Raw genomic sequence first — 25,061 nt, 5'->3', positions numbered from 1 at the left:
CAAATGTGGTGGTGCCTTCCCCTTCAAAGGCACATGCTGTTTTTGCAAAACACAGGCTTACACTTGAGAACTAGGAAAACTTTGCTTGAAGTGCTGCCGTGTAATTATCAGCTGCCTTGGTAGACTCTGGCATTTCTCTCTGGATGTATGAGGTTTTGGGAGAAAACTCCCCAGTGGAGGAAGGGCAAATTCCTGGGCACAGCTTTGGTCTTCTGAGCATTGTCTGTATTTTAGACCCCACCTTGGGCACAGTTCCTGGGCAGGAGGCTTGTACAGGCTGAGCTGCTGTTTTGTGGCTGAACAAGATTAGCATAAAACAAAGAACTGAAATTAAGCTAAGAAGTTTTGGAAGCCGTGCATTTAAAAACATGCACATGTGCGCTTGTAGGTGTATGTGTGTATGGAATGGTATAAAATCCTAAAAAACAAATTCAATGATCTCGAAGTCTATCATAGAATCATTTCGGTTGGGAAAAGCCTCTAAGATTAAGTCCAGCTGGTTAACCCAGCCCCACTGTGTTCACCACTAAACCCGGTCCCCAGAAGCCTCTCTTTCTACTCATTCCTCAACTCAGCCTTTCAAATCTTGTTTTACAGGAGATGGGGTTTCCTTTCAAAGACTCCTGTTGGGAGACTTTCATTGCAAGAGAACGACTCTAAAATGGTTTTTAACCATGTTTTTGGGACTTAGATAAGAATGGAGTGGCTCTTTTTGGTGCTGTCAGGCTGGCTGGGCCTCGGTGGCATGGGTGTCCCTGCTGCAGAGGGGGCTCCATGGTGATGCTTTAGCCAACACAGCCCGACAGAGAGTGTGTGTGGTTTCAGGGGAGCTGGGCCAGGGTGTGAGTCAGCGGAGGAGGAGCCCTGGGTCAGAAAGGAGGTTTTCTGACTGAACCCAAGCTGTGTCTCCCCGTTCTAACCACGCTGGTGTACCCGTAAAAGTGGGGGATGCTCTTTATCTGCAGACCCCTTCTGTTCCTTCTCACCTTGTCTCCGTTTCTAAAGGCTGCCAAATGACGAACGCCTTGGGAGTTAAGAACCCTACTTTGCTGGCGCTGTCCTTCCCGCAGAGCTGAGAAAGGGAAAGGAGCTCCTGGTGTTGCTGGGTGCTGCCGTGTTCCGTAGCCATAGGGTGATCAGCAGGACGGGCAGAGGGTGCCAGGTCTCTTGTTCTTAGGTACAGACTGACTTCTACCACTCCTCAGCCGTTTACAAACATCCCATTCTGCAGCCTTGCCCCTGGTGGTAAGTCGGGCAGGTTGGGTTCCACACAGTCTTCCTCTCCCCGCCTTCTTCTGTCGTGCTAAACAAATACTTGTCTCTTAATTAAGCAAATCATCCAGCGTGTATGAACCTGCAGGTAAAGTGGCCAGATTTCCTCCCCAAGTGCTGGCAGTTGTTGATACTTCAGAGGCAACTGGGATTTTCAGCCAGGTTTCTCCAGGGCTGTATATACCAGTACAGAAGCCAGTGAGTTCGAGTGTTCAACTGACCTGACTGATTGCATCCCTCGAGACAAACATTTGGTTTTTAATTGAGTAATTGAATTGTAAGATGAAAGAAGGGAAAGCCAGTTATGCTCCAACAGAAAAAAAAAATCCATATTATAACGAAAACTTTAACCTCTTTATTTTGTAAAGAGTAAATACCCATCCCATCAGCTGGATTTACTAATTTTTCGAAATAATTATTGGGATGGGGAGATTTCCAAAGCTGATAATCAGGATTTATAATGTACACACCAAACTTGTTGCAGATACGTTAGACAGTGTTGCTAGCTTGCTTATTTTAATAAGAAGGCGTTCCAGTGAAGTCCACAAAACTTGAACTAGTCAGCCAGAAGATGACTGCCAAGTTAGGATGCTGAGTGAATGAAAGGTTGTGGCTTTTTACAGAGAGGCATTCAGCTGCTTTGTGTGTGCGTGTGTGTTTTTTTAAAACAAACAAACAAACAAACAGTGCTTGGATAGTAGAATCCAGAAGTTGTCGAGGTTTTTGGGAATATTAAAGGCCACATGTTCTAGAGACTTTTTAAGTGGCACCTAGGTGTGTTTGGTATACTTGAAAGACGAGCGTTTATTTTGATATTGGTGCTTCTTTCCTTTTGCCTTTTAGGAAAGGGCTTCTAAAGCCTTGCACTGGATTTCCACTGTAGATTTATTTTTAAGGATTTTAATAACCAACTTCTGTTTCAGAGCTGTAGAAAGTATGGGACTAATGAGGATGAGTGGCGAGGAAGATTTGCTTGAGATGAGTAGGGAAGCGGTAAATCACCTATGAACATGCAGTGAAACCACAGTTGTTGAACACTGCATTCTCATTCATTTCTCTAAGGATTTTTCGAGAGGGGGTAGGGAGAAGCTGGGGTGATGACAGGACACACAGCAGACAGTTCTTTGAGAACAGAACCAAGTATTTGACTCTTTGTGATGCGTTTTAAACTGAGATCGGGCCAAATTACATCAGCAAAAGCAAATGCTTGGCATGTGATTTGGTAATGAAATCACTTTATTTTCATTATCCTGGAGACACTTCCACAAACACACAGTTTTTTCAGCTTTATCGGTCATGAAAAGCAATGAAGCCTGGCCAAAGCAGAGCAATCAGACAGTCTTATCTAGACTTTTTAGGCATGTGGAATTTCAATTTTTTTTTTTTTTGCTTGGAAGGTAACAGTAGCTTTACATCTGTATTTTAACAGAGCCGTGCTGTTTCTCTGTCCCTCACTTAATGGCTTTGCCAAGTGATCGAGAGAAGGGAACTGTCCCACCCTGACCTGATTTCCTAGATATTTCATAAAGATTCCCACAGGGACTGACACGCGGTTACTTTCACACAAACCACCACTGTTGTCACCGCGAGTGGCTTAATTAGGTCTGAATGAAACAAAAGGTTCTGACAGGGTGTGACCTGGCTCTGTAGGGCTTTGGGGCTTGGTTCTTTGGAGCAGCCGGGCTGTATCCATCCACCAGGCAGCCTGGTGTGGGGGGCAAGGGGAGCTCCAGGGCAGGATGCTTTGCTGGGATCTGGGATCAGGTCTTTCTCCTGCCTTCCAAAAACCCCGTGTGGTTGTTCCGGGGTCGGTGCCAGATGTGGTCGTCAGGGGTTTGTTGTTAGCTCCCCTTCCAGCTCCGCTCTGGTAATGTTTGTGTGCTGATAAGTGAGGAAATACATAACTTTTGCTACCAAGAAGTGATTAAACACTTGGCTGCTAAACGCCAGATTTCAGACAATAAGGCAATTTCCTGTCTCCTGCAGCTGAGGTCCTTCCCGAGGTTCCCATGTCTGCCCTGAGAACAGGAGCTTCGGGGATGTGGTTCCTCTCTTTCTGCTGACAGACAGAATTATACATTATCTGCTGCTCAGGCCTCAGTGCAGATAGCTTTGAACACACTTCTCATAGAATGCAAAATGGCACGGTTCTAAGATGCTGGATAAGAAGAGAAAACGTGGCTTATGTCAGTAGAAGATTATTTTCTTAGGCAAACAGGAAAATTTCTGTTTGTGTTTTCTCTCCAAAATACCATAACGTTAATGGCATTCATGGTGAAAAAAGAAGTTTAGCTGGTATCTGTTGAAAACGAAAAGTAGAAATTTCCCTTTCAATGCCCTTGAAATTGGTTTAATTTGCTTTACTTTCTCTGCTACACTGTTTAAAGGGGGCTTATTTTTGTTAGGCAGTGCTTGAAATTTCCACATTCTCTACAAGTCTGCCCTTACATTATTTGTTTCTACAAACAGCCAGGTTTCTGCGAATTTTGCCACCTTAGGTCTCTGGGATATTTGTGTCATAACCTGAGATCAACAGGGTAAAATTGCTAGAAGCTACTAAAAGATTACGAACCTTCCAGTAGAAGGAGAAAATTTGGAATATGCTGCAGAAAATGATCTGGTGCTTGTAAGAACCCGCACATCCATCCACCTCCTCGGTGCAGGTGAAACCCCAGCTGAAATATTCTGTCCGATGAAGTGGAGCAAGTCCAGAGCCGAGCAGCAGGAGTGGTCAGAGCTCTGGAGAACGTGACCAACAGGAGAGGCTTCAATACCTTCACCTAATCTATGCTGGGGAAGGCCCCGAGGGGAGCACCGCGGAGTTACTTGGAGCACAACCAGAGCTGCTGTGGCTTTTCACCTCCTGGCTCTTGTCGTCACGCTGACAGATCAAGTTCTGATTAGCTTTTCCAAGTTTGCGTTTTGCCCTGGACGTTTGCTGCTCCTGCAGAGGAGTTTTTCCAAGGGCGCGCTGTTTGTAATTGACAGACCAACCAAGAGACACTGCCTGGCTTGTCCCGCACCTCTCTCTGGATTTGTTCATCTGGCTGAGATACTGTCTGAGCAGAAACCAAGTGGTTCTGCCACGCTGTGAGTTAGCCTTGTGTTGTTCTCTTCTCCTGCCCCTTTGAAAGGTTTACGAGAGCCGCTCTGAAAGGACCTGAGCAACAGCAAGCGTTCCTTCCTCCCGGTCCTGTCCTGCCTGCACTCTGCCCGCCATCCTTGCAGGATTTACAGCTTAGATAAAACAGCTGCTCCGGGGTAAATTGCAACTGAGATTAGAAAACATTGCAGGAGATGGCAGTGAGCTTCCTGCCAAGGCCTACACACCCAGAGCAGTAATAACTAGTTATGCAGATCAGCAAGTGCTCGGTGGAAGGCAAAGGCGTTTCTCTCAGGTTTCTTCTCCCCACTTTTTTCTCTTACTTGTGCTTTAGCAAGGTGGGAGACAGTGGGGTAGGGTGGGAAGCCATTCCTGGCTGGTGGGGCTGCTGGTGGCTCTGGTCCAGCCCTGGTGCTGCAAGTCCTACCTGGCTGGAGGCACCTGGGCTGGGAAAGCTCCCTGCCTGTCGGCAGTGGCAGAACAAGCGTGGCCGGTGCCTCCATCTGCCTTTCACCCTGCCTGGAATGCGAAAACAGGCTCATTAATACGTGTAAATAAACACCGGTCTATTGTTGTGTGTTTATCTCCCTTCTGTTGTGTCGGATGTTGGTGTAAAAAGAGGTTATTGCCACCTCATGATGTGCAATTTGCTGCCGAAGTTTGTGTCTCCAGCTCTCTGCCCCTCTCTTTGAAGCATGCTTTTTTTTTTGTATTTTTTCACCATTTTATAGTTATTTTTTGAGACTGTTTCCCTTAGTGATAAGGGTTATTATGTTCCACCTTTGTTTTCAGCCAAAAAAAGGTTTTGGAAATAAGGACGAGAGGTGCTGGAATTTGACTTTGACTGTGTGATGTGCTGCTAGCAGCCTGGTTTGTGGGTTCTCTGAGTGCTGTTAACTTTCCCCCTATCAGAAGCCTTCTTAAAAAATGTTGTGCTAAAGGTAAATATTTTTAATTCTCGTTGTTGGAACAATGCAAGTCCATCTTCCTTGCTGGCACTTTTGGATGCTGTGTGACTAAGAAGTGCTGGTTGGTAATTCACAGTGTTCTCAAATTGTAAGAAAAACTGTAAACAGTAAAGGCATTGTCTACCTTTGGTAAACTGCTTTGTGCGAGCGACCGCTTAAACGAGAAAAAAAATCAGATTATCACTCTTTTTTGGAGTTGAATTTATGAGTGTATCTGTGAGTGCTAGCAGTGGAAATGCAGTGACTTTGAAGGCTGCATGATGAGCTGGAAAAAGAATATTCCAAGAGCCCAGAACTGTTGCCTTCTGGTACAGTACGGCATTTTGAGCTCATCTATAGATGATGTACGCTGCTGTACAGTTATTCTGCTTAGGAGAGTTAGGAATGATGGGATTAAATGATTAGGATCTTTAAAAATAAATAAAAATTTAAAATCTGGATTCTGACTCAGACTCGATATCTAGTTCTGTATGAGCTTATTTACTCAGACTGGCTTCTAAAAACCACGTCTTAAATGGGCATTGGTTAATAGGTTAATTGGTCAATTCACCTAAGTAAAAAAAAATGAAATTTAGAAGGTATTTTAAAATACTCTGTGAAATACCCTCAAAATAACTTGACTACCCACTTGGTTAAAGCCAGTTCCCAAGTGGAAGCTCAGCTCGTGTATTAGATTGTTGTGATGTTTGGTTAGAAGTTCCAGGTTTCTCTGTAGACGGGCCAGACTGGAGCAGCAGGGGTGTATTTTTAAAACGTGTCACCAAGCTCTTGCTGTAATAAAGCCATGGTTGTTGGCCAACCTGCCTGCGTGCTTTAGATGCCGTAGAGCATGAGAAATCCTTTCCTCTGGGCACCCAGCAAAGCCCCTGCCCCTGGAAACCATGGAGAGGATTAACCATGTTCTCTGTCCCTGCTCACAAGGCTCCCAAGACTGGTGGCTTGGTCTCTGCTGTGCTCAGAGGTGAGGCTCTCGGTGCCTTTCTTCCTTTATCTCTCTCCATCAGTTCTTTGTTTCTGGATGAATTCTTTGTTTTGTGGTTTGGTTTAGGGCTCTTTTTGCTAAGTTTTTAAGTGTAGCCTCGGAGCACTGTCTCAGTGTGACAGGCGTAAGCCTACAGGAAAAAGGCCAGGTGCTTGCATGCTGCCAACCATGTTCATGGCTGGGATAGTCAGGCAACATTCTTTCTGCAAGGTTTATCTTGTTTTCCTTTTGATTGTTTAAGCAGCTGGCCAAAAAAAAGGAAAAGAAAGCAATCTCTTCTGGGGTTTGGGTGTGGGCTTGTTTGGTTTATTTTGTTGGGTTTTTTTCTTCTCTGTGTTTTGGTTACAATGAAAGGCAGGTAAGAAATCAGCAAACACACTTAATTCCGAAGGATATTGGAGGGCTTGTTTTGTGCTTTGTTTGAGGAGGTTTTTGGATTAGAGCACTTGCCTGATTTCTGGTGGATATGTTTACTGACATCACTGTAACATGATTTTTGTTAGTAATGTCTAGGTTTTTTGGATAACTGTAACTGATGCAGGCAGCAGAAAGTTTCCAGGCGTACTTTGATGTATTATGACTGGCAGTTGCAATTCTTTGAAGAAGTATTTTTTGCAAATTGTTCTAAAAGATCTGAGATCAACTCAGCAGATTTGCATACAACAAATGCCACCTGAGAGAGCTCTTCAGAAAAGCTCCAAAGTCCTGGCAGCTCTGATGCATCATGGAGGGCACTCTTGATTTTCTAACACCCTGAGTGCACACAGCTCCTCTTTAATATGTGGCATAGCAGAATATGAGTCTCAGACGTCTTTCATACCATTGTTTTAATTTCAAACTATGCAAAGCATTTTTTTTTTAAATACACAGGTCTAATATTAGTACCTATATCCATGTGACAGAGAAGATGGATGGACAAGTGTGTCCAAACACATCCAGGAAAAATGAAGGCACATGCTTTTTTCCGTGCAGAAGCTTATCTTCCAAAAAAGAGAAAAAAATCCCAGTAAAGATGAGCCGGATGAATGCAATAAATGTACTAATGTTTCACTTCTGGCATTTTGACTCAGTAAGACAGGAGGGCAGTAAAGATAGATCCTCTGATCCCTGGACTGTGCTGCGTCCAGCTGCGAGCGCAGCAGCTGCAGGGCACGGGGCTGGGGAAAGAGCTCTGGCCAAAGTCACCCTGTGTGGGGTGGCCTCAGATCCGCGGTACAGTCTTAGAAGGGATTAAAAAAAAAATTAAAGCTGGGACTCCATTTATGCCAGTCACTGATCTGCACGTATCTGAGGTGCTCAGCTGGGGCTGCAAAGGGTAGAATGCTGGAGGGATTGAAAGCAGAAGTGGGCTCCTAGTGAGGCACTGAATTCGTGCATTGACGCAGGGCTTTGTTGCAGTTAGGGGTGTGTGAGCCTCGCTGTTCCCAGATGCCTCTGGACTTCCCCGAGTGTTCGCTCTCCAAAAATGCCCGTTCAGCAAGATCCAGCTAGTCATAATAATATTTTAAGGTAGATTTTTGGACCTAGCTGTAGCGTATTTAAGCAGTGTCCGCATAACCCTTTGGAGAATTGGGATCTCTCATAATATACGTCTAGGTGAATATCATTTTTGTCAAATGACACTTTTTTTTTTAACCTTACTAATTCTATAAGGAGCTCATAAAATAGTACAACAGAAAAAATTACCCTTTTAAAGATTACATAATCTATGTAGTCGAGTTTAATTAGCTCCAAGGCCTCCTCCACCCCCCGCCCCCTTTCTTGGGGGGCAAGATGGAAGAATTAATTTTTATTAAAAAACAAAGCTTCAGCCTGTGACATTTTTAATGTTGTCTGAGGTGGCATATAGATTTTAACTTTGCAGCGTCTTCCAGGACGATGTTTCAAACTTTGAATTGATTATTCAGTGGGTTCAGGGTGCACTTGGCTGCAGTGCCGTCTCCGGTGGCTGTCAGTGAATTTATGTGATAAAATCTGGGGCTGCAGATGGGAGATGAACTGTAAGTCACTAAGTCAGGAATGTCCCGCTGAGCAGGCCTATTTTTTGCCAGAAGCGTTTTGATGTCTAGCAAAGGGGATGGACTGAAAAGCATCGTGGTGGAGGAGGCTTCTGGTGGCCTTTGCTGCTTATGCAGCTGTTTTTCTCTGGAGCCTTTCCAGGGGAACGGTCGCTGCTGTTCCAGAAAAATGTATTGTTTCGTGCCTGTCCCGTGTTGCGGCGCATTAAACCCTATCACCAGCGAACACTTGTCCAAATCCGTGTGGGATGTGACCCTCTGGGATCAGCCACATTAGTCCTTGGTGCGCCCCTGTCACTTTGGCTGTTGCACAAAGGCCCGGGCCGGTGTGAAAATGGTCTTCTCTCATAGTCCCAGGTCTGCTGACTGTGGAAATGCGCGTTTGCCGTGGGAAAGCGGAGCGCTGGTCCCTCTGTGTCCTCCTGTCACTGGGCGGGGAGGCCCACAGCTGCTGGGGACACCTGTGGTTGTGAGGATCAGCGGGCTTTGAGGCTTGTGGGGGAAGCCACCCCTTGCTGCTCCTTTCTGGGAGCGTGATCTATGCCTGCAGGTCAACTCCCAGTTGACGGTGTGGCTAAAGGCAGTTCAATAACCTGGGCAGATGGGTTTTGCTGGGTTTTTTTTCACCTGTATGTTTGTGTGTTTCCACTGAAAAAGTAGCAGTGGTGCTTCTGGCTTGGTATGCCACGGGACAACAAAGGGTGTGCCTGTGTCTGTCCGGCTGTTGTTGAGCTAGAGACTAAAAATAATCTTCTCCTTTTCACCTCCAAAACAACTGAAAGGCAGAAATGAGGAAATACGGGATTCCTGGTGTGGTTGAAGCTTCTGTCTTCATCCCAAGGACATACAGGGAGTGGATCATCATTTAACACCCCTTTATTTTCCAGGATGAATTTAATGTTTGGCTACCTTGGGCAGGAGAGGAGTGGGGGGTTTCGAGTGGGATGGCAGCAGTGGGATAATGCACTGGGCTGCCGCAGGATTTGTCTGCTCTTAGCTATGCCAAGAGATGCTCTTTGGTGCATCCTCCACCCCCATGCTACGACTGATTCCCTGAGCATGTAAATGCTGAGAGCTAATATTTTTTAAACTTTTTTCAACTTCAGCGAGTAGTTTCAGCCTTTCAGTTAGGTGGATGAGATTTTCATGACTAGGCTGTTGTGGAGTGTTGTTTTGAGGTGGGGTTGTTGTTGTGGGGATTTTTCATTTGTTGGTTTGGGGATTTTTTTTGGTTTGTTTGTTTTGGTTTGTTTGTTGTTTGGGGTTTTTTTTTGTTGTTGTTAAAGGCAGTGGTGGTGTTCAGCTGTTAAACTGTATATGGTTTTTCCAGAATGGGATGCAGGTGCCTGGATTCACAGGCTGCTGATTTAATAGTGGGGGAAAGGAGGGATTGCAAGAGGCCTCTACATTGTATCCCTCTCCCTTTCCTCCCCTCCTGTTTTGAGTCCTGTATTTAGACATTATATACAGGAGATCGTCTCAAAATCCTGTGCCTGGCACAGAGGACACTGTGCTATTGGAGAGGTGACTTGTGCTGCCATTTAGCTCGGCACTAGGAATATTTCCTGGAGATTTTCAAGGCACTGCCATTCCTAAACATACTCGGAGAGAGAAAGTAGCATCTCTTACAAGTCAGACTGACCCTTGAGTGGAGTCAAGCTTATGAGACTTACCAAATGCTCTGTGTGTTTATATTAGTAAATACATATGAAGATTTCTGATTCATCCCTTCATTTGTAGAAGGAAGAAATCCATGAAGTTCTGCTCTGTTTCAGTCTGAAGATAAATAATGCATTGTGTGCTGTGCTTGGTTGTAGCGTGGGACAAGATCTATACAGAAACAATTACCTTTTAGGGAATAGCACAATACTTTTTAACAGTATCGTAGATACAGACTGTTTACTCAGCAACTTGAATAAACAACTTTTGGAAAATATGCATGGGCTCATTAGTGTTTTATTGTGAAGTGCAAAAATGTCCATGCTTTACTTATTAAGTATGAATTTAAACTGAAATAGTCCTAAGTTAGTCACTAGGCAACTGTTGCTGGCCTGGAAACTTGCATTAGCCTCGTTCAATGGGAATTTTGTAACTGGTATTCTTTCTGTAATTTTGCCTTGACATAGGTGATGTTCTTGGGGAAGGTGTTAAATTCAGTGGAGCTTCTCTTTTGACAGAAAATATTCACGTACACCTGCCGGCAGAAGATCAGCCATTTGTACTAAGAGGTTTTCACCAAGAAAAATGTCTTCTCTCGGTGTTATCATCTTGCACTAACATGGTGTGCTCTCAGCAGTAGAGCAAGATGTATCATACAACACGATACTGATTCTTCAGGCAGGTCACAGAAGTCTGATCATGAGCTTATCCTTTCATTAGCTGCCCTGTAAAATTATACAAGACTTTCTCCTTTCATTTCCAGCTTGAGCAAGAAATGTGCCAAAGCTCCTTGTCTGTTTTTCAGCAACTGACACTTGGAATAATTTGTAGGAGATGCTTTGAAAAGTCAGGTTGCCCTTTAGCTTTGCAGGGGATGGTCTGGCGCTGTTAAAAGGCAGTTGATGTGTGAATGGTGATGTGGATGTCAGGAAGCCGTTGGCATTTGTTCACTCAGGATTGATTGTTCCAGACTCCCTTGTGTGGTGCCGGCTGTCATGATCTGTCTTAAATTGCAGGAAATTAGTTCCAAAAGCCGGCCCTTGTGAGCCGGGAGACTGGGACAACAGGAGGGGAAAATAGGATGCCGTTCAAAGTTTGTTCTAGGCTGGCTGCAGGAGGGTTTCTTCTGGGACTCTGTTGGCAAGCAGACAACCAGGGAGTGGCATCGACCCTTCCCTTACTTAATAAAGATAGGAATACGAAGTAATTGTAAGTAATATGTAGTAAGAATTACTTTCGTAAGAGTTTTTGTGCTTATTTTTGACCCCAGAAGTTTCAAAATTAGATGAAGAAGTGCCGAGAGTAAGTTCTGGCACTAGCAGGAGGCGCCCTCAGTAAATCAAAGAACAAACAGCTCTGTGATGTAGATAAACGCGTTTCTGGAGGTAACCATGGATAGTGGCAAACATACAGCCATTTTTCATAGTGTCTCTAGGCAATTATGAAGATACTTTGTCAGTGTGATAGGAGGAGGGGAGAGGGCAGAATCCTCCTTAAAATGCTAACACAGGGTGCTGCAAAGCACCAGGAGGAATGAAGGGTTTTCTGTGTGGGTTTTGTTACTTGGCGGGGTCCCACTATGACCACATCTCCAAAGACTGCTGTTCCTTTTTATTTTCTTCGAAGTTGCATTTATTTTTATATTATACAGTTTGTAAGAGGAAAAAAAAACAGCCTCACCTTATCAGGCCGTGTATGGGCTTTATTTGTAAAATGTTTCTAGCTGCCTGTTCAACGTGACTGGAAGCTGTGAAGGCTCAGCTGAGTCTCTCACTTGTCAGAGCTCAGAGTTCCCATGTTAATCACAAGAAGCATGTGCAAAAAGTCTGACCCAGATCCGCCAGAGATCCTCTTCAGTTGGGCTCCATATGCCCTCTGTTTCGTTCCTTTATGTTGTTACATCTGTTGGTTTTGGTTTATTTTATTTTTTTTTTAATATTCATCATGCAGTAAAGAGTGTTCTTCTGAAACTGTGAATTAAATATGTTCTTTTTAGAGGAACAGAGCCAAGTGGCTAAGGCAGCTGCCTGACTTTAATATCTCTGGTTAACAAAACACTTGCCTAAAGCGAAGCCAAAGCACCTCACAGGAGTTCTTCTTTCAATGAGAATTTATTAGAATTATTTATTAAATTGAAAAAAGACATTTTTGCACTTCAGTGATTTGGGTTGGACAAAAGTCAGCACCAGATACTTTTTTGCTTAAGTTGTTGAATCTGAAAACAAACGATGACCAACCCAAAATAAATAAATGACTCTATTTTCCGAAATTGCAGTGTAACTGGGGGGAAGCAGACTGGAATCCAGCGAGGCTGCAGATAGAGCCTGTGCTTGCTTTGGAGCTGCAGTCAGTGCCTGGCTCTGCGTGCAGGACACACAGGAGCATGTCTGGCCTCTTACACAATGGCCTTGGATTTGCAGCACGGCTCAGCTTGGCTGTGCTGGAGCTCTCCTGTCCTCCCAGACCCACCTCAGCCCTCCCTGCTCCAGCCACAGCAGGGCTGGAACTCATCCCATGGCTTGTGTGAAGTCTGAGGGGGTTTGGAGGAGTGGAGGGGGTTCCTAGGAGGTATGGAACAACAGCATTGTCCAGCTATAGGACTGTTTCTAATCGGTTTTTGGTAATCAGTCAAGGAAATGTAAGCGTTAGATATGCTTGGGGTTTAATTAGTTGGCTTTCTGGAAATCCTTTGCCTGTTAGTCTGTGAAAAATTACAGCTGTCAACTAAAATTTGGGCAGGAGCCCTCTGTGATTGTTTTGGAAGCAGTTCTTCCAAGGATGTCCAGACTTTGATTTAAGCCCCTAATATGTGATTGTCCTGAGAGTGAGGATGTTTAGCTGGGTGAAATGAAATAGGATGGGATGAGTTCCTTGGCCCTGGCAGAGCAGGACAAGTTTGCTGAGTTCCCTTGGCATGTCCTGCTTTACATCAGTAGGTGAACCAGGATGTTGCATCCACCCTTGAAAGAGAGCAGCTAATTCCGTAAGGCTGCTGGCTTATCTTAGGTTTGTCCAACAAATCTAGTGAATGTACACCCATTTCCTCTTTAAAATAAAAAAAGCCTACGCTAGGATCACTTATTTCCTTTCCCCTCCCTTTTACACAGCTGTAATGCTGTTTACTGCAAGCACTTGAGAATGCTGAATGAGGCTTAGAAATGTGCAAGCAGATGCTCAAAAATGTTTGGCTTTTTTTGCTGGTTTTTTTCTCTTACTTCTCTTCATCAGACGCTTTTGTGTCTGCATTAGGCACAGTTTATCCTCTTTTTTAACCAGGCTGAACACCACGTGCTAAACGAGCTTCCTTCTTGTTGACTGAAGTAAATTATTTGTTTGTGCTCTCAGTAGTGCAAGTCCAGTTGTATTTCAAGTCACACCAATAAAGTAAGCTGGAAAGTGTGTGGAAAGAAAAGAAAACCCCGTGTCACACTCCTCCTTTTCTCTGCCAGTGTTTAATTATTGGAGGTGGCCCCTGTGGCCTGCGGACTGCCATAGAGCTTGCCTTCCTGGGAGCCAAGGTTGTCGTCGTGGAGAAGCGGGACACTTTCTCAAGGAACAATGTGCTGCATCTCTGGCCCTTCACCATCCACGACCTCCGGGGGCTGGGAGCCAAGAAATTTTATGGAAAGTTCTGTGCAGGATCTATTGATCACATCAGTGAGTATCCGAGGGCACGGGCACTATTCGGGTATGAGGTTACCAGGATCAGAAGATTGGTGGAGGCATTCTTGGTTTGGCAGAAAGCTCATCTGCCTGAACCACGTGCAAGTGCATGTGTGCACACAGAGAGGAAAAGAAATGCTCTTGTTTAAGCCAAGTGGCAATAGAACAAGTTACAGACTTGTGGAGCAGATTTTTTTGTCAGTCTGGTACGGTTAAACAACAGGGTTTGATTGTGAGGTGTGAAGAATATTTATATTTATTCCGGTATGTTGAAGGTAGACACAAATAGCAGAGTGGACTATTTTACAGGGAAATACGCTGTAAAATTTTGTATTCTAAAATATGCTGGTTAGCAGATCCTTTAAATATCATTAAGAGGCAAACCTCTACCAAAGCATTCTAAGAAACTCAACTGAAATGAGTTTTGCCTACGAGGTTGTGCTGCAAGAGGAAAAGGAGGCGGAAGGGAACAACATCCTGTGGTGGTTGCTATGTTTGCATTCACTGCAGTATGAGGAATAGAAATGATGCACAAGTGCTAGCAGTGAGTTTCAGTTCTCTAGCAGGCTGGTGGTAGCTGGAGTTGCTTACTTATCAAACACATCTTTGTCACTTGCTCCCCACAGGTATTCGGCAGCTTCAGCTCATCCTCTTCAAAGTTGCACTTATCCTGGGAGTCGAAATTCACGTGAACCTGGAGTTTGTGAAAGTCCTGGAGCCTCCCGAAGATCAAGAAAACCAAAGTATTATTTATCATAACACAGCCCTGTTCACAGCAACTTCTTTTCGTGCCAGGTGTTACCTCAAGGCGTACGAGGCAGTCAAGCTCTGTTTAAAGAAATCAGAGTTTTTTGGCCTTCTTATTCAACCAGCCTTCCTCTTTGCAGTTACAGGCATGACAAGTATCAGTGTGACAGAGCACTGATAAATCTTTAAAATACAAGCCAGGCTGAGAAGCTGAGGTTTTGCACTGTGCCTTCTGGCATGTGTTTGAGGCTTTGTAGGGAGTCTGGTGTGGCTTCTCGGGATCTTCTTGCAAAAACAGATTTTGATTGATAATATAAATATTGAGGATGGATTAAGTGCCCAGGGCCTTGGTTTGCATTCACATTTGATCTAACTCCCACTGGCACCCAAAGTCTTATCTGCTTTCTTATGTAAGTTTTTTAAACAATAGAAAAAGATTTCCAATTTTCTGTTTTTTTAAAAATATTAGTATTTAGGATGTGGTATCACGAAAATATTTTAAAATTTTACTGTAATTGAAACACTATGGTATCTCTTCAAAGGGTCATATAGTGACAGTAGAATAGGTATATTGGTTTAAATTATTAAAATATATATCATTTTAAAATACGGACAGTACAAACACACAAAATCAGCTTTGTTAAAAGATTAAATTTAGCTTTGTGAGTCTGCCTCCATTTAATTTCTACTTAGAGGACAATTAAAAGCGTTGATGATGGAATGCTGTTTTTCTTCTTTTAGTAGCCAGCTCTTCCTTGCTGTAACCACATGTATATACTGCCCTGGTAAGGTGGCTGTGGAGTTATTTCAGTGAGAATCAAATGCTTGAGCTTGAGCATCTTCTTGTGGTGTGGCTTTGAGGGGAAGTTACTGCATTAGGTGATCCAGAGGATGAGAAACGCACCCTTTATCTCAGTGCCCCCTTTCCCCAGACTCTGAAGTCACTTCTCCACTGAGGAGTTAATAAACATTATTTGTGTTTTCAGAGACAGGTTGGAGGGCTGAATTTCTCCCCATGGATCACCCTTTGTCAGAGTATGAATTTGATGTTATCATTGGTGCAGATGGCCGCAGGAACACCTTGGAAGGTGGGTGAGCGTGTGTTATTAGCTTTATTAGTGGTATTTAGGGTGCCTTGAAAGATCTGAAACTCAGAGGAGAGCACAAAGCAGCAGGTTACCTTTTCAATCCATGGAAGTCTGTGTGATAGCTGTTATTTTACGTGGTACCTTCTGGTGGTGTTGTTAAGTCATAGCTCAAAAATAAAAGGTATTTAATGTCATTACTGCTTCTGAGCTCTGTGTCTCTGCACTGCCTGCAGAATGCATCGTGGTGCCATTGGGCTTGCTTCAAGGTTAAGCGATTATATGATGATTTAACTTGAAGGAGGCTGACAAGATACGTGTCGGGAATTGCGCAGCCTTTGCTGTTGTGCCGTGAATTTGCCCAGTGTGCTTGAACTCAGGACCAAAAGGTGACTGCCAGGTGTTTAATGAAGGCAGCAGAGGCATTGCTTCTTTGTAAATGAGACTGAGCTTCGGAAGCAGTTCCTTTAGAAACAATAGCAAAAGATAATAAATAGCTCCAAGGTGTGTGGGAGGAGAGGGGGTAAATGTTTCCTGATCTGAGTCACTGCTGAGAATTCAGACCACCTGAGCTGTGTTTCTTGGAGACACACTGGATAAGCTGCTTCTGCATCACAGGATCACACCTGTTAATTATGTATTTCCCTTTTAATTCTAATTATATCCATGCTAGTTTACGTTCTCCAAGTGCACTTTTTTTTTTTTTATTAGCTTCATAGTTTGTCTGCTTATTCTTTTATCTGCCAACCACAATGTGCTTACAGTTAATTCCTTATAGCGCTGTGCTGGAAATTTTCCTACATTGTTGTCCAGCTGTCCCACATAAAAAACCGTTTAAATAGTCAGGTACCAACAAAACCTAATTATTATCATTATCTTAGCTGCAGAGTCTGTTGAGAGGTTAATGTTTATCATCATACCAAGATCTAGGGGAGTGATTGGTGCACTGAAGATATCTACAGAAGCTGGTGTTGTCTTATCAAATCTATCCCAGTGCGATAATGAAAACATGTCAAGAAGCACAGAGACAAAAATTCATAACCGATTTATTTCCTGTTGTAAAACAACATATTCTATGAAGTCATCTGCAGTGGGCTGAAGATACTCCAAGGATCCTCTGTCCTACTTTATAATTTAATTATGGATGAGGGGAACACGGAGATGGAAAAGCTTCAATGCGTGATTGCAAGATTGTGGCTTAGAGGGCTTTTTTCTCTGAAAAGCGGAAGCAAAGATGAAGCAAGGCGCTTCTCAGTTGGTCTCACCTTGGAAATATAACAGTTAAACCACTGAATATTTTTCAATCACAGATACCTGTGAAGAGTCTTATTAGCTGGTGGTGTGTGCACCTAAGCACTGCTACAGAGGTTTCTGTTTTTCACATCATTCTCTGCTGCTTGTGACTGCTGATCTCTTGCATCTTTTTTCATGATCTGTTTACCACTCATATAACAAATACCTAACTTGCCATTTAGCATGTTAAAAATATCTCCCTCCAATGAAATTGACCTGTTCCATTTCCAGACAAGTCAAAAAAATTTTTCCATGTTTTTCTTTGGTCATAATTTTTCCTTAACTTCTTTCCCACCCAACCATTTTTTAATGACACTTAATCTTGAATGCAGTGCAGCTCTAGTTCTGCAGCTGAAAATGGGGAGAAAAGACTCTTTACATTCAAGGGAATTTTGGAGGCATGGTGGAATCTACTGATGGCATGGTGTTTGATGAAGTGTAGGAAGGATACTGAGCTGCCTTGAGCTGACCCTCCCTGAAAGTCCAGTCTGAAGTTTGCAGTGGTTTTAATTCCTGTCTTTGCTCTCCAGGCTTCAGGAGGAAGGAATTTCGTGGAAAGCTGGCTATTGCCATCACTGCCAATTTCATAAACAGAAACACAACTGCAGAAGCCAAGGTAGAAGAGATTAGTGGGGTTGCTTTCATCTTCAACCAGAAGTTCTTCCAGGACCTGAAAGAGGAAACGGGTGGGTGCATCCTCATTTGTTCCACTACCAAATACAAGAGGCAGCAGGGGAACTCTGTGTGCCAGGCCGTCCTCTTGTTACTGGTAACATCAGTTTTAAATAACGTGGATAAAAAATTTCCAAGTGATAAAAAATGTTGTTGATGTCAGAAGCTTGCAGATGGAGATGTCCATTTATGGTACAGTGGGACAGTTTTTTAGCTTGGGTGTTGCCACGTCATGGCTTGTTTTAGTGTTTAAATTTTTCTCAACTGCAAAAATGTCTGCTATGTTGAACAAATTTGGAAGAGCGTTTTCAGGGCCCAGGGATTTTCCCTTAAGACATGATTTGTTTTGTTTCTATCTGTTCGCATGCTGAACAGCTTAAACCCTTTGAAAAAGTCTCTGCCCTTCTGGGAGGAGTTTATTCTTGCTTTTTGATGTGCGGAGCTGATAAACTGAGAAGAACTAAAATCTGCCATAAATACTAAAAATATAAACTGTGAAACACATCCTAATGGAAAGGGGTTTCAGAGCACTTGCATTCACTGTCAGTACAATCAATTCTGTTCTTGATTTACGGTTTTGTTTTTTTTTTTTTAATTATTATTGTAATTGTAATTGGGTCAGACCCAATGCCAGGGCCCTAGCAACCCAAAAAACACTTTGTTCCCTTGGCTCCCTGTTCTACCTCAGGAGCTCTTAATGCTGTAGGTGACTGGCTGTTCCCTGAAAGAATGCTGAATAACTTTAAACTGTGCTGAGAAAAACTCCTCTTGGGTGGGACCAATCTCCTCTCTTGTTTTGTCTCATAGCATTTTGCCCACTAATCCTTCATCCCAGCTGGGAGAGGGAGCGCATCCCAAGAAGGAAAGGCACCTGCCGGGATCAATCCCACGTTGTTAGTAAATGACACGGGCTTGGTGACAAATGTGTATCTCTTTTCAGGGATTGACCTGGAGAATATTGTTTACTATAAAGACAGCACGCATTATTTTGTGATGACAGCAAAAAAGCAGAGTCTTCTGGACAAAGGAGTGATTATTAACGTATGTAAAAATGCTGGTTAAACCCTATTTTACTTACTTGGCACGGAGTAAGTGTGAACATCTGCATAAACCTTGCTGTATGTTAAAGAGGCTGCTTATAGACTTAAAGGCTTCATTCAAGCTCAGGTCACTTGGATCTTACTCTGACGTTTCTAGAATTTGCTTTTCCCTTCAGTCAGCTCAAAGTTCCTCTAGAGAACCGGAAACAATACTTCCTAAATTAATCAGTTCCGAAACTGGCTGAAAAGGGATCTTGACTCGCCTTGGGAATGTGTGGTGGGATCATCGCAGCAGAAGATAAAAACCTCAATAAGGGTGAACTTAGCACAGCTATGTCCAGTTTTATCAGGCAAAGGAGGAAGCATAAAAACCTACCCTAGGCTAAATTGCAAATTCTCTAAAGTGGGTAAAACATGATAGAAGAAGGCTATAAACACGGTGGCCTGACCTTTCAGGGGTACTTGGGATTTTGAGGTATTTTTTTCTTAATCTTTTTTTTTTTTTCCTCCTTCTGTAAAATAAAGGGTTTATTTTCTTTTGTTTCTAAAAAGTGTTACGGCACCACTTAAATTTCCCTTCCTGGAAACCCGGGAGAGGGCAATTTTTCTTGCAAAGTCAGACAGTGCCAAAGCAGCCAAGTGTAATTTCCTGAAGGAAGTACTTGTGGGGAGCTGTCAGAAGGGCTCTTGGCTTTCTGATGGGACCACTTAGCTCAGTGCCATGATTCCCTGCCCTTTTGGAGGCCAGGGGCTTCCAGGCCAGAGCTGCTGTCCATGCCCAACCAGGGTGGGAGAGAGGAAGGGCAGAATCCCTTGGGGGAGTGGCCGGTGGGGCCCTGGGGTTATGGGGCTGGTGTTTGTAGGTGGGGGCAGTCCCAGGGCATCTGTAGAGAGTTTGGAGCGGAGGAGCAGCAGCTGTGGCTCATCAGAGCTGTTTTCCTGACCTACTCAGCTCTGAGTGGAAAAAAAAAAAAAATAACAAAACAAAACCATCCCAGTCTGTCTGGAACAACTGGGCTAATAGCGGTTCTGTGGTATCATCTGTGATTAGGGGGTCTCATCCACGATTAGGCTGGAAATAGAACCTGCCTTATTAATAATCACTGCCCTTAAGCAGGATGACCTGTAAAGGCAAGGTCCTTCACCCCTCGGGCCAAAAAAAAAAAAAAAAATCCAGCCTAAAAATGAGCCACAGAAAAGCTGCTACAATCCTACGATCCAGGTTTGAATGTGGTGTTGTTACTCAGATGTCTTGTCAAACCTTGAGGCTGAGCCCCACATGTTTCAGCATCAGTGTTCCTGCTCTCCTGCGGTTTCAGATGTGGGGTGCATGTGTGCAGAAATGCCTTGCAGTGATGTGGATAACATCTTTTGGTGTGAGGCGAGCAGTGTTCTGAAAACAACACATCACCAAGGAACTGGGAGGAACTGTAATCTTCTCTTGCAAGCAGAGCTGCTTGTTCAGTGTGGGCAAGAGGAGTTTCTGTTTGGGGCAGTACCTGTGTTTGTGCATCGGCTTTTTGGAGGAGATGACAAGTGTCACTTGTTTCTTGTGGCTGTGAGGTGTGTGGCTCCCTGTCCTGCTGTGGGACTGCGGTGTTCCAATTCAGAAAGGATATTGGAGTCTCCCATCCCACATCCTTCTCTACTTCCAGGACTCCATTGATACCGAGCTGCTGCTCTGTGGGGAAAATGTGAACCAGAACAATTTGCTGTCCTACGCCAGAGAAGCTGCTGACTTTGCAACCAACTACCAGCTGCCTTCCTTGGATTTTGCGATTAATCACTATGGCCAGCCAGATGTAGCAATGTTTGATTTTACCTCCATGTATGCATCTGAAAACGCTGCGCTGGTGAGAGAGAGGCACAGACATCAGCTCCTGGTGGCGCTTGTTGGAGATAGTTTGCTTGAGGTATATCTTGGAATGCCTTCCAAGTAGTATTTTCAGGTTTATTTTATCTTATTTCCTTAATCCAACCGTTCAGTCCGTCCTCCAATATAAAATGTCCTCTTTTACATGCCCTGAGACAGTGGTACCTTCTTTGGAATAGACTTTTTTCTCCTTTTTTTCTTTTCTCCTTTTTTTATGCCATAGTTTGTCATAGCTAATGCCTGGCTGGCAGCCTCTGGCTGAGATCCCGTTTTGCTTTGTGCAAGTTGTGTTTCTGTCTGAAAACTGTGAGCTCCGTGTCCTCAGCTTGGGTGCATGGCATAATTTTACTGAATTCCATCATAGACAAAAACTTGATCCAAATTATTATTGCAGTCTCCTTGCCTTAGCGTGTTCCCTTTTTTTTTTCCTTTCTGAAGTGAAAAGTGTACGCTGCAACTTCTTTTTTTTTTTTTTCCTAAACCCATGCTGACAGCCTGAGGCATTTGAAAAGAATAGTCCAAAACAAATTGAGGAGGTGAGAAGGGCATAATTTTTTTTTCCTTTGAATAATTCTTGAGTCTTCTTTTTTTTTTTTTTTCCTCAGCCTTTACCTTTTGAGGCTAAGATTTTATTTTTTTTTTAAACACAGAAGTTAAAAAGAAGGAAAAAGTGAAAAAAGTGATCTTTTTTCCCCCTACCTAAGACTTAAAGGATAGGCACATTTAAAACCTGCAGGTGTTGCCCGTGTTTTATTTTGACTCTTTCGAGGCTATTTTTCCAAGACGGTATGAAACCCTAGACTCCAGATTTGCGTTGAAAGTTACTTTTGCAGTAAGAACTTGAGAAGTAGAAGGAATTAAAGGGTGAATGCTTGTTGCAGCCCTTCTGGCCGATGGGTACTGGCTGCGCAAGAGGCTTCTTGGCTGCCTTTGACACGGCGTGGATGGTGCGGAGCTGGGCGCAGGGGAAGCCCCCGCTGGAGATCCTGGCTGAACGGTGAGTGCTGCTTTGCTCCCCAGCATTTCCAGTGTTTCAAAGAGCCCCTGCAGTACTAGGAGGCAGTGGATTTCAGAAAGCTATCGGGAGAACTATTTTTAGGGTTTAAATCGCTGATTTGTGTCACTTAACTGCGATCCTTAGAGAAATAAACCGAAGAGACCTTGTGTTGAAAAACCCAAACCTCCAGCCGTCTCAACACCTGGTCTTTTTATCATTAAAAAAAAAAAAAAAATCCTGAAAGTAGTGTAAATAAATTCTTCAACACTAACAGCTTTCAGAGTTGGTCTTTGTGGTTTTAACCCCGCAGTTTGGCTTAGTGGTGCTCTCTTTAGGCCGATAAATACGTGGCAAAGGAGAATTGTTATAATGCTTCACCAGAAGCTTTTTTTGACTGGAACAAGAGGATCTGTTGCTGAGTACAGCAGCAGACCTGGTGTCACCGTGGTCTGATAGTTGAAGTTGCTGACTTAGGTCCTGCTGGCAGCCACCCTGCTCTGCTGCAGTTGCCCACGCTGTTTTGGGGCAGATACGTAAGAGGAAGAGTCATGGTTGTGGGAATGCAAGCAGGAGCTTTACTGACTACAGCACTTTGATAAGTTTTAAGATAGAAGCCTGTGGGATGACTCAGACACAGCCTAGTCCCACACGGAAAATTGAACAGCATAGTAAAAAAAGCTGTGGTGGTTATAGGAATTGCAGGATGACTGGATTTAGTCTTGTTATGTGGTAAAGAAGTTACTCCTTGAGTAGATGTTAAAGCAAAACCAGATGACTGGATGATGTAACCTCCTTTTTTAAATTTTTTTTCCTTCTTTCTCGTGCTCACTTCCTGCCTCTGGAAAATACGGGCATAAGCTCTAAGTGTCCATCTTGTTGTCTTTTTTCTGTCTGGCATCCTTCTGTTGAGTGGGGATAAGAAATGGGATGGATGCATTATGCATTTAATCCATAACACTTGTCCTGGGAGAGAACCAAAGTAAGGTTTAGGCAGCTGCAAAAAAAACCCCAGTCTCTTTATATAATAAATATTTATTTTAATACATAACTCTTGCATCTTTTTTCCTGCTCAAGAGAGAGCATTTATCGACTCTTGCCTCAGACGACCCCTGAAAATATTAATAAGAACTTTGACCAGTACACCATTGACCCTGGAACAAGATACCCAAACTTGAACTCGAGCTGTGTTCGACCTCACCAGGTCAGTGCTTAAAAGGCTTGCTTGTGGAATCAGTTCTTTTTTTGTCAAGGGTAAATAGAGCTGCAAGGAGTGTGTAAACAAAATCTCCAGGAGTCTCCTTAATTTAGAAGCAGCTGCTGATAAAGTTAACCTGGAAACAAAAGTGGTTTTTTTTGTCTGATGTTAGGCTGGTAATTGCTTTTCCTTGTAGGTGAGACAGTTATATGTTACCAATGAGCTACAGCAGTGTCCTCTTGAAAGAGTGAGCTCCATTAGAAGATCAGTGAACCTCACAAGACAAGGCGAGTGGCATCTCCTGTTTGCTGTGGCTTCACATTTGTGGCCTTCTGAGCAGGCCAAAGCTGACTGAAATGTTTGCTGTCCTGTTTCTGCAGAGTCAGATATTCGGCCTAACAAGCTTCTGACGTGGTGCCAGAAGCAGACGGAGGGATACAGAAACGTTAATGTCACTGACCTGACCACCTCCTGGAAAAGTGGCCTTGCTCTCTGTGCCATCATCCATCGCTTCAGGCCCGACCTCATGTAAGTGGCATCTGTGGAGCTCCTTGGAGAGGCATTTGTCAAAGGGTAGTGTAAGACCACCCAGAACAGCCCTGACACTCTGCAGTGCCCTTGTGTGGCTTCTTTCTGCGAGGAAGTGCACACCATGGCCAGGTTTGGGGGGTAGGCAGGGTGGGGTTGGGTTTGCTTTGTTTCTTCTGTATGTCCTTGCATGCCATTTAAAATGAAATATATGTGTTTTCAAAGAGCCGGGGAGGCTTTGAACCGTATGATTTATCATGGCTGTGGGAGCTGTGTGTCTATTTAAAACGAAATTTGCAGTTCTGGGGGAATGTGTAGGGCTGTGTTCCCGGATCCCTGGAGACAGGTTTTAGTGTCTGTTTGAAACCACAGCCATGAAGCACAGTCCTGAGTCACAGAAATGCTGGGTGAGCCTGCAATGAGCCACCCTCCGTGTGTTGTACTGGTTGCTGGGACAGTCAAGGAGCGAAATGCTGGACTGTGGAGGTTTTGCACAACTCTGTCCAGGAGAGCATAGAGTCCTTTCACATGGGCACTTGAAAATTAACTGCCCTTGGGGTTGAGTGTGAGCCAGCATTCCCCTTTGGCACAGTTTCTGGGGTCCTAGTGCTGCATGACCCAACTTCATGCATCTGAATATTCTGTAATGTCCCATAGTTAGATATAAGAGGGTCAGTGTGTAACAGGTGTCAGGAAATGGCACTGACTGCTGGGTGCAGTCAGTGAGGTGATTCTCTCTTCTCAGCAGTCTCCAAAATGTAGTGGATGCATTCTCTTGTCTTCCTGCAGAGCCTTAGGAGTCACACCTGAATTACTGTCAACCTCCCTTTATTGTGGATGGATGAAAGGAAAGGCTGAGCTTTTTTATGAGGTGTGATAAATTGAAAAAAATAGAAGTGCTACCTAGGGTGCTTGCTTGTACAGTTTTGCCAGAGGCAGAGCTGAGATTTTAAGAATAAGATTTTTTTTTCTTTTTTTTTTTTTTGCCTTGGGTTAGTTTAGAACAATTGGAATTACAGATGTTTTTAGGGGAGAGGCTGTGGAAAGCAAAGTAATGTTTGCTGCCTGAGGAAAACGTGTTCTCTACACTGCCCTCTACAAAGTCAATACATTTATCTTCCTGAGCTAACAGACCTCCTGCTGTTCAATTAACATTGTGTTTGGATCTTGTTGGCTTTTTGTATTCAATCAGCCTGCGGGAGGACTTGGCCAGATGAAAGCCAGGCAGGCAAGAGAGGAGGCTGCCAGTGACAGCCCCCAGCTCCAGAAATGGGCAGTGGGTGGGTGAGAGGAGAAATTCTTCGGGGATTCAAAAACTCACATTCCACTGTGAGGAGAAAGAAACTACCCTGCCCGGAGCTTTGTAATTTATTCACATGTTTATTTTAATCGTGAACTTTGGAAGCTGTTCAAAAGATCAGAGTCTTAGAATAGGTCCCATAGAAGACGGATTAGAGAGTGGATAACGGAGTTCCAGATGTGTGATGTACTTATTCAGTGCACCGCTAAATTCAGTTGTGACCTTGACAGGAGGTCCCTGTTCAAACTCTGTGTGTAACACCTTTAAAAAAGGAAAGGTTGTGCCTCTGCATGTGTGTGCACACACATACAACGTGCTACTTCCATAGAACGCTGTCCTAAATTTATTCCTCCTGGCTTTGATAATGTATAGAACTAACTGAACCTAAGTAATCTGTTGCTAATGGATGACGTCTGTGATAGTTCAGGTGCATTTGGAGAAGGAAAAGGTTTCTTAGTGTCATGGTCTGATGCGATGGTCAAGGTGCCGCGATCTTCCTGGTCAGAAGCGTCTTTAAAAAGACACCTGGTCTGACGGGGGCACAGGCACTCTCAGGAGTAGAGTGAGTAGCTCTTTTTAAAGCTGCCTGAGCAGCAGATCCATGCTTGCCACCTCAGGTGACGCAGGAATAAAACGATGAGACGGGGTCTTTCCCATCTCCAGGAG

The 25,061-nt window shown here is 43.9% G+C and overlaps 1 protein-coding gene across 5 annotated transcripts in view; it reads left to right on the top strand.

Moving 5' to 3' along the window:
* MICAL2 (microtubule associated monooxygenase, calponin and LIM domain containing 2) overlaps nucleotides 1–25,061 on the top strand; it is a 116,955-nt gene that overhangs the window by 26,220 nt on the left and 65,674 nt on the right. For all 5 annotated transcript variants that reach the window (XM_066187204.1, XM_066187203.1, XM_066187202.1 and 2 more), the window contains exons 3-12: nucleotides 13,452–13,659; nucleotides 14,292–14,408; nucleotides 15,399–15,500; nucleotides 17,321–17,476; nucleotides 18,403–18,503; nucleotides 20,158–20,415; nucleotides 21,257–21,372; nucleotides 22,447–22,573; nucleotides 22,764–22,854; nucleotides 22,948–23,095. In XM_066187204.1, the coding sequence (XP_066043301.1) occupies nucleotides 13,452–13,659; nucleotides 14,292–14,408; nucleotides 15,399–15,500; nucleotides 17,321–17,476; nucleotides 18,403–18,503; nucleotides 20,158–20,415; nucleotides 21,257–21,372; nucleotides 22,447–22,573; nucleotides 22,764–22,854; nucleotides 22,948–23,095 (1,424 nt within the window). The remainder of the gene's footprint in view (nucleotides 1–13,451; nucleotides 13,660–14,291; nucleotides 14,409–15,398; nucleotides 15,501–17,320; nucleotides 17,477–18,402; nucleotides 18,504–20,157; nucleotides 20,416–21,256; nucleotides 21,373–22,446; nucleotides 22,574–22,763; nucleotides 22,855–22,947; nucleotides 23,096–25,061) is intronic.

This window comes from Chamaea fasciata, unplaced genomic scaffold (assembly GCF_029207755.1).
Source record: "Chamaea fasciata isolate MVZ Bird 193981 ecotype frontalis unplaced genomic scaffold, bChaFas1.0.hap1 SCAF_7, whole genome shotgun sequence".
Lineage (NCBI taxonomy): Eukaryota > Metazoa > Chordata > Aves > Passeriformes > Sylviidae > Chamaea > Chamaea fasciata.
This window is presented reverse-complemented; position numbering and strand designations above follow the sequence as displayed.